Source organism: Limulus polyphemus, unplaced genomic scaffold, assembly GCF_000517525.1.
Source record: "Limulus polyphemus unplaced genomic scaffold, Limulus_polyphemus-2.1.2 Scaffold4570, whole genome shotgun sequence".
Classification (NCBI taxonomy): domain Eukaryota; kingdom Metazoa; phylum Arthropoda; class Merostomata; order Xiphosura; family Limulidae; genus Limulus; species Limulus polyphemus.
The window spans coordinates 50,325-60,185 of NW_013670180.1; the positions used below are offsets into that span (position 1 = coordinate 50,325).

Genomic DNA, 9,861 nt, shown 5'->3' on the forward strand with positions numbered 1-9,861 from the left:
GAATTACATATTATTCGCAGGTTAAATTGCAATCGGTATCAATCTAGCCAAAATGAAATTAAGTATTATTAGTTACATACTAATGCATTTTAAACGTAAACATCCTAACACGTGTTTGTGATTATTCGTAGTCAGAGCTTATTAATAATGTGTTTAAAAATATTTTGAAGAAGAATTTATAATGTATCTGAACAAAAGCGGAGACTTATTTTAATGGTGGAAACGCGTTAAACAGAACACAGGTTGGTGAGAGGGCGAGATACTTGAGATAAGTCAAGCTTAACATCACACGTACTGTTTGTTAAAGTTGTAGCTGTTGGATGGAAAGTGAGATACTGATTTACAGTTAGCTCAACACCCATTGGATTACCTGCTAACTAATTCTTCACAAAAAGAAGAACGGGAGATATCTTTTGATTTACCCAGTGAGGCATGACCAATAGTTACCCTCCACTGTTTTTTCTTTCTTTTGCTGACACTACGTCCTCTGGCAGAAAGGGTGATTTAATAAGACCTACAGCCTAGTGGTCAGCGAAGTGAGAGACGCTAAGAAGAAGAGTGATCAGGCTTAATCTCTGCAACCTGTCGCTCAGTGAGCTGGAGGCGGGCGTGTGTCACGTGATGAACTCGAGTACTACGGCAGAGCAGCAGGTTTGGAGGGTGCTACTGCGGGAGGCACGATCTGAAGTTCGTCTGCTGGTCCACACTGTGAGAGAGTGAACGAGAAATCTAGTTTCTACCCGGGATCGAGCTGAGATGATGCAAGCACTAAAGTACTTAAAAACCAATAATTCATCGTGTAGCTTTAGAAACCACTGCCTTAGGCACTAGGGTTTCTAAAAGTCAATCACCGTTTAGAAGAAGTTGACGGTCGTATAGTCGTAGGACGACTTTAAAATCCTCCCTCTCATCTGAAAGTCAGTAAGACATCGAGTTGGACACTTACATAAAGTGCGAGATACCAGAAGAAATAGTTCCAACAATTTACATACATATTATATCCCGTGTGTGTTGTTGCATTTCTGTACTGTGCAACGGTATTGTCGAGTTCACTAACATATGCTAGCTCAATAGCAACGTGAACCTTTTCATCGAAGTAGGCTGGTAATGGATTAGTTGCATATACATACGCAAGACTGAGCTTCACTTTCTTAGCCAACCCGAAATATTCGGATCTACAACATGTGGTACGAGTTTCGTGGTCTTTAAAACATTCACAATGTTCACCGTTATCACCCTTATCTACTGGCTTGGATACTATTGCTGTAAGTAAATTTCTACTCTTTTTTTTTTCTGTTTAGGCCTACTATAAATATTATAACGTGTTGAAATGACATTAATCATGATAGCAGTGCTTGTTTACGTCAATATGTGTCCAAATGGTAATACTATGTCATATGATTTCAATCACCATAACAAATCTTAGAAATAAGTAACCTTAATTAGTTAGTTGGTCAAGTAACTTGGACGTTTTAGACTTTATATTTTTTTTCACGCCAACATTATTATTATTATTCCAGAAATATTAAATTTTATCGGGAGAAGAAATAAAGTGTTAAGGCTTCAAAAAATGTTAACAACTGATGACAAAATTGATTAAATATGTCAGAAAATGCTTTATTTATGCTTTCCAATAACGCTGTTACTTCGTCAAAATTAACCAACAGAAATACTTTTATGTATCTCAAACACTTAGAAACAGTCAGGCTGTCAAAAACAGATATTACTTTGTTAAAATTAGCCAATAGTAATAGTTCTATTCAGTCTTTTAAATACTCAAATACTTACAAGCATTTAGATTATTTGGAAACAAAAATCAATGAAAAGTGGTTAGTAAATCTCGGGGTGCTATAGAAACAGTAATATAAATAACGAATTATCAACAGGGAAGCATATAGATCTTTATATACACAACTATCTAATGAACGAATGATAAACTTTATCATTCGTTCATTAGATAGTTGTGTTTATAAGGATCTGTATGCTTTCCTGAGGAAAGCACACAGATCTTTATAGACACTACTTTCTAAAGAACAAATGATCATCAGGAAAGTAGAGATGTTATTTAGAAACAACTCACTAGAGAGCGAATGATCATCAGGAAAGTAGATGTTATACAGAAAAAACTCACTAGAGAACGAATGATCATCAGGAAAGTACAGAAGTTATTTAGAAACAACTCTCTAGAGAACGAATGATCATCAGGAAAGTAGAGACGTTGTATAGACACAACTCTCTAAAGAACAAATGATCATCAGGAAAGTACAGAAGTTATTTAGAAACAACTCTCTAGAGTACGAACGATTATGAGGAAAGTAGAGATGTTATATAGAAACAGCTCTCTAGAGAACGAATGATCATCAGGAAAGTATATTTTATATATAGAAACAACTCCCTGGAGAACAAATGATCATCAGAAAAATAAACATGTTATATAGAAATAACTCTCTAGAGAACGAATGATCATCAGGAAAGTACAGGAGTTATTTAGAAACAACTCTTTAGAAAACGAAAGATCATCAGGAAAGTAGATGTTATACAGAAAACTCCCTAGAGAATGAATGATCATCAGGGAAGTAGAGATATTATATAGAAGCAGCTTTCTAGACAACGAAAGATGATAAGAAAAGTAGATGTTATACATAAAAACTCGTAGAGAATGAATGATGATCAGGAATATAGGGAAGTTATATACAAACAACTCTCTACAGAACAAATGATCGTTAGGAAAGCAGAGTGTTATACAGAAACAATTCTCTGGAGAATGAAAGACCATAACAAAAGTAGATGTTATACAGACAAAGTCTCTAGAGAATGAATGATCATCAGGAAATTAGAGATGTTATATACAAACAATTCTCTACAGAACAAAGGATCACCAGGAAAGTAGAGATGTTATATAGAAACAATTCTCTAGAGAACAAAGGATCACCAGGAAATTAGATATGATATAAAGAAACAACTGTCTTCAGAACGAATGATCATCAGAAAATTAGTTGTTATATAGAGACAACTCTCCAGAGAAGAAATGATCATCAGGAAAATAGATGTTATATAGAAAGAAATCCCTAATGAACGAAATGTCATCAGGAAAATAGACATGTTATATAGAAACAACTCTCTAGAGAACGAAATATCAGTAGATATTATATAGAAAAAAACTCTATAGAGAACGAATGATCATCAGGAATGTAGAGATGTTATACAGAAACAACTCTCTATAGAACAAATGATCATCAGGAAGGTAGATGTTATATAGAAACAACTGTCTAGAAAACGAAAGATAATCATGAAAGTAGTGGCTATATAGAAACAATTCTCCTGAGAACGAATGATCATCGGGAAAGTAGATGTTATGTAGAAACAGCTCTCTAAACACCGAAAGGTCATCAGGAAATTAGATGTTATACAAAAACAACTCTCTTCAAAACTGATGATCACCTGGAAATTAAATGTTATACAGAAGCAACGCTCCAGAAAACGAATGATAATCAGGAAAGTAGATGTTATATAGAAAAAACTCTCGAGAACGATAGATCATCAGCAAAGTAGATGTTATATAGAAAAAACTCTCGAGAACGATAGATCATCAGCAAAGTAGATGTTATATAGAAAAAACTCTCGAGAACGATAGATCATCAGCAAAGTAGAGATGTTATATACAAACAACTTTCTAGAGAAGGAAAGATATTCAGGACAGCAGATATTATATTGAATTAACTCTCTAGAGAACAAATGATCATCAGGGAACTAAAGATGTTATATAAAAACTGCTCTCTATAGAACGAATGACCATTAGAAAATGAGATGTTATATAGAAACAGCTCTCTAGAAAACGAAAGATTATCAGGAACGTAGAAATATTATATCGAAACAACTATCTTGAGTATGAATGATTATTAGGAAAGTACAGATCTTATATTGAAACAACTCTCTTCAAAACGAAAGATCACCAGGGAAGTAGAGATGTGATATAAAAAAAAACTCTGTAGAGAACGAATGGTCGTCTTGAAAGTAGATATGTTATATATAAACCACTCTCTTGAGAACGAATGATCATCAAGAAAGTAGAGATGTTATATAGAAATAACTCTCTAGAGGACGAATGATCATCAGGAAGGTATAAATGAAATGTTGAAATAACCCTATTAAGATTGAATTTTTACGGTAATCACTGATGTAATTTAGAAATAAATTCATTGAAGTGAAATTTATTTTAAAATGTACAAAATGTAATATAGTTACAGCTCTGGTGAACTTCAATTTTTATGAGAAAATGAATGTAATGTAATGTTTAAGTAATTCTGTTGACACTGCAATTTATCAAAAAATACAAATGTAATCTTAGAACAACTTTGTTGAGAATAAAGTTTTACCAGAAAGTATTGACGTACTTTTGGAATAACCATGTATGATTTATACGAATAGAAACAACTAATTTTCTTACAGCGCTACTTACACTGTTTTCAGGACATTGCTTTTTTTCATCTTTACAAGAATAACAGTTCTCAACACATGTCCAACATATGATGCACAGAGCTTGATAGAAATTCCCATTGATTTCTTTTGAAGTATCTGATTCCAAATTTAAATCTCACACACACACAAAAAAATGTCTGGATTACGTTACTTTATTTTTACAATGTTTCTTGTCTTCTTTTCAAATTATTCTTACAATAGTGTCAGATATTATGTGTGTTTTGTTTAGTTTGTCCTTGGCATGCTTGTCTCTTCACGTTGTGTTATTGTGGTTTCTTGTTTTTCCTACGTCCTTGTCATCTTTGTATCCTCACGTTATGTTCGTGCGTTCTTGGCGTATTTGTTTCTCATCGTTATGTTTTGTGTTTTATTTTTTGTGTGTGACCTTGTAAGGTTTGTGTATTATTGTTATGTTTCGTATCTATGGCTTTGTTTCGTGCATTCTTGGCATATTTGTATCTCTTCGTTATGCTTCATGTGCTCTAGACAAACTTGTCTTTTCTTGTCATCTACTGTGCGTTCTTGAAAGATTGTTTGCGCTTTTTTTTCAGATTATTTTAGTGTTTGTGTTAATATATTTTCGTATTATTGTCGGATTAGGCTTACGAATCAATTTGTGTATGCATTACTATGAGATTTTACTTAGAAGTAATCTGTTTGTACTTTATTATCAAGTTATACTTAGGAGTCAATCTGTTTATGCGTTACTGTCAGATTATATTAATCTGCTTGTGTAATATTGTCATATTATAGTTAGTATCCAATCTCTTTGTACGTTGTTGTCAATTTATCCTCAGAAATTAATCTGTTTGTTGTATTGTCAGAACACATTAGGGGTCAATCAGGCTGTTTCTATTTTATTGTCATATTACATTAGGAGTCAATCCGTTTGTTTGCTATTGTCAGATCATACTTAGGAGTTAATCTGTTTGTGCGTCACTTTTAAGTTATATTTAGGAGTCAATCTTTTATATAGTTCACACTGTTCAAATTACTTCTCCGAAAATTATAGTTGTATATTTTTGTCAGATTAAAGGCGTCCTTGTAAAATTGTGTTTTTATCAGAATAATTCTTTGTTCCTTCCTCTTCTGTCAGATTTTGGGTCTAAAACAGAAAACATGGGAGGAGATGAAGGAAAGCATTTGTCTTCTTTTTTAGGTTTTTAATTAAAATTGGTTCAAATATCTCCAGAAGAACATCACCAACATAAATAATATCGAAACGTTAGACAAAGTTAAGCTTATTGTTGTTGTTTTTCGAGAAATGTTTTATAATTCTAAAAGTTTTATTAAGATCCAGTTTGAACTCGATGTTGTTCGATCCAACAACTTAACTGTACGATATTAACAAACGTAGCTGAAGGTTAATAAATAAAAGATGTTGATGAGAAGTTTATAATGGTTTAGAGCTCTGATATAGGTCGTAAAACAAAAGAACTAAACGTTGAAACCAGTTCTAATAAATCGGTACTTGATTGAAGGTAGTTCTGAAAGTTGCAGTTAAAGTGACTTCTAAGGAAAATATCATAAGTGTATCCATATACATAAAGCAGAGATACTTGTCAAAGCATATAGAACCATTGAACAAGTAATGATAATAAAAAAAACATATGTGGCTTTGTATAAATCAATCTGTATAGCAAACACCTTCTGCTGGGTTACAGACACTATCTAAGATACTCTGAAACGAAAACAATTGTCGCAACACGAATAGTATCGCCCAGATAATTACATGTTTCCATTGAAGAGCGTAATGAAAGGGAGTGTCTTGAGAACAAACGTGTTTGTAACTGGCATGTTAGCCAGCCTTCGTTAGTAATGATATTGTTTTTTCTCATTAACTATCAAATCTTACTGGCTGTTAAAGTATATGTAGATTCTCAATCTGTACGTCCTATAGATACAAGTCCTCCATGAAAATGATTCCTTTTCTTCTCTTTAATTGTTTATTTATCCCTCTTCCCATTCTTTTCTCACTCATTCTCGCCCCTCTGCTTCCCGTATGTTTCCGGAAATTATATTCCTCTCTTTCTCTCAATTCCTCTTGTTTTATCTTTAGTCAAATCAAAAATTTATTTGTCCTAGGGAACCATACTTTCCAAAGAGACACATTGAGAAACTAGAGCTTTATTCAGAAAGGTTTAACCAAAGTTCTAAAATATTGCAGAGTAAACTTAATGGCTCTCAATATGCCGTTGATACATTAATTTTGTTCCTCTATAACAAGTACGTTTTAAGACACACTTATTTTAAACATGAATATATTTCGTGGTGATTTTCTCTCAACTGCTTCTGTTACAAGTATTCACTGTAGTTATCTAATGAATATCAACGCTTCCAACTTACGAACAAATCGTAGGACTGAACAGTGCTATCAGATAATGGAAGTGATGTTTGGTGCGACACATTTCCCTCTTGCCCACTCGACAGGTTGCTGTCGTTTCCTGATATACTCATGTAATTTAGAGTATTATTCAAATACATAAACTAACACCGGTTCTAAATGCATGTAAATATATATATATTTTTGTAAATGATTTTATTAATTCGTGTTCTGTACTTTTTCTTTTTTTTTTTGTAAATGATGTTATTAGTTCGTGTTCTGTACTTTTTTGTAAATGATGTTATTAGTTCGTGTTTTGTACTTTTTTGTTGTAAATGATGTTATTAGTTCCTGTTCTGTACTTCCTCTTTTTTTTGTAAACGATGTTATTAGTTCGTGTTCTGTACTTTTTTGTAAATGATTTTATTAGTTCGTGTTCTGTACTTTTTTGTTGTAAATGATGTTATTAGTTCGTGTTCTGTACGTAATATTCTTTCTTCTGCACATGGTAAGATTTTAGCATATTCAGCCTAATAATATTACTTAGATATCGATAAATATGTGTTTTGTATTAATAAAATACATGGCAAGTGACACATGTTGATAAGGCACATTGGTTTTCCTGTACACATTGCAGGTTTCCATAATTTTACAATACCCATAAGAAGCTTATTAACTCAATGCTACAAATATATGTTTATGAATTTAAGAAATATTAAATATTATTGTGTACTACATGTGAGGTAATTTAAAGTGTGACATTTTTTGGGCACACTATTGTGTACTACAGATGAGGTAATTTAAAGTGTGACATCTTGGAGCACACTATTGTGTACTACACGTGAGGAAATTTAAAGTGTGACATCTTGAAGCACACTATTGTGTACTACATGTGAGGTAATTTAAAGTGTGACATTTTTGGGCACACTATTGTGTACTACAGATGAGGTAATTTAAAGTGTGATATCTTGGAGCACACTATTGTTTGCTACAGGTGAGGTAATTTAAAGTGTGACATCTTGGAGCACACTATTGTGTACTACAGGTGAGGTAATTTAAAGTGTGACATCTTGGAGCACACTATTGTTTACTACAGGTGAGGTAATTTAAAGTGTGACATTTTGGGGCACACTATTGTGTACTACAAGTGAGGTAATTTGAAGTGTGACATCTTGGAGCACAGTATTGTGTACTACAGGTGAGGTAATTTAAAGTGTGACATCTTGGAGCACACTATTGTGTACTACATGTGAGGTAATTTAAAGTGTGACATCTTGGAGCACACTATTGTGTACTACAGGTGAAGTAATTTAAAGTGTGACTACTTGGAGCACACTATTGTGTACTACAGGTGAAGTAAATTAGAGTGTGACATATATCTTGGGGCTCACTATTGTTTACTACAGGTGAGGTAATTTAAAGTGTGACATTTTGGGGCATACTATTGTGTACTACATGTGAGGTAATTTAAACTGTGACATCTTGGAGCACACTATTGTGCACTACAGGTGAAGTAAATTAGAGTGTGACATATATCTTGGGGCTCACTATTTTGTACTACAGGTGAGGTAATTTAGAGTGCGACATATATCTTGGGCACACCTTCATTATGAGCTCAATCAACTTATAGCACCATTTTGTAGTAACCTCAAACATGCAGTATATCAATAAAGACTTAGAACAGAGAGAACCTCTTGGAAATGTACATTTTCACTGTGAATACAATAATTTTGTAACCGATTAGACTGAAAGAGGCGTGTGATAACAATTGTATTTTGCCGTATGTTCCACGAAATTTTTTAGCATATTCGTAGCATTTACATTTCCTTCCTTAGTCTTGTGCTGAATAAAACGTTGACTTGTTTAGCGTATCATAGTTACTTATTACGAAGGATGTGCATTACGAAAGCATTGGGTGGCGTTAGCTTCTTAGCTATCACGAGCTTTAATCGCGTACCATTTTAATATTTAACTTCCCTAATGTACGGAGTCTAGAACGAGAGTATGAGCAATTTAGGCTATGTGTGTAATTACCTTGACAGCGGACTCTACGTTTATCTTACGTATATGTATATATATATATGAGTATTAAATTATTCACGAGATAAAACGCTTATAAAAACAAAACAAAATAGTATGATAGTACGAACCAGTAGTTGGAACACGTTTTTGTAAGGAAATCACAGTGTTTTGTAGTTTTTAATACTCGCCTTAGGGAAGAAGGAGAACAGCCCTAGACTAGTTACAACTTTCTTCGTAAGGGACCCCCCAGGAATTAACCTTAACGACAATTCAAACCTGCTGTCAGTTAAAGCACAAGGGTTTTATAGCCGATAATATATTTAAGTATATAATTAAACAGGATTCGGTGTTCGATGAAAAAAGATTGTAAGAGTGATGTTTTAATCATGGGGAAAATTTAAAAAGTAATTAGAATTAATCAAACTTTAGTAATGTTTTATCGAAGCGCCATTAGGAAATAAGCGAATATAATGATTATACTTTTTTTCTATTTTTCAAAATTAACATTGTTTGTTTCTATTTTTAATGCTATATTTATATTTCATATAATGTTTAAGCGTTGGAAATCAGAAAACAAACAGGCGTTGATACGTCTTTCTAGATTTTTCTGACAACAGTGGATGTAACAATTCAATGACCACTGTCAAGAGTATTTCAGGAAAGAGGTAATCGTTTTATTGAATTTATAAAGCCTTGTGTCGTATTATATTTTAATATATCCACTTTGATTGGATTCTAGCAGTCGATATGACCGTCTTTATGACAATAGTCATTACGATGCTCATTACATGCTTCAAACCACAGACACTACACAGCGCTTGTCGTCGTTGTCATGGTAACCGAATAACGTATAATCTAGATGAGAGAAGGGGGGTGTTTCTCTTAATACGAATAGTTCAATCGAAATGGCTCTAACTGAGAATGTTCAGTGACGAAATAAAGCGCCTGTTGTGACATTGTATATATATATATATATATAGATATATATATATATTGTCAATAAAATTATAATACTTCTTCCAAAGCCAGTTAATGAC

General features: G+C 33.1%; 1 protein-coding gene across 1 annotated transcript in view; it reads left to right on the forward strand.

The window, feature by feature from the left end:
• Positions 1-682: 682 nt before the first annotated feature.
• Positions 683-9,861, forward strand: part of LOC111088847 (Down syndrome cell adhesion molecule-like protein Dscam2) — a gene marked incomplete at its 3' end in the record, with an annotated part of 23,977 nt that continues 14,798 nt past the window's right edge. Inside the window, exon 1 of the mRNA XM_022399970.1 lies at positions 683-1,265. Coding sequence (XP_022255678.1) covers positions 1,220-1,265 — 46 coding nt within the window. The remainder of the gene's footprint in view (positions 1,266-9,861) is intronic.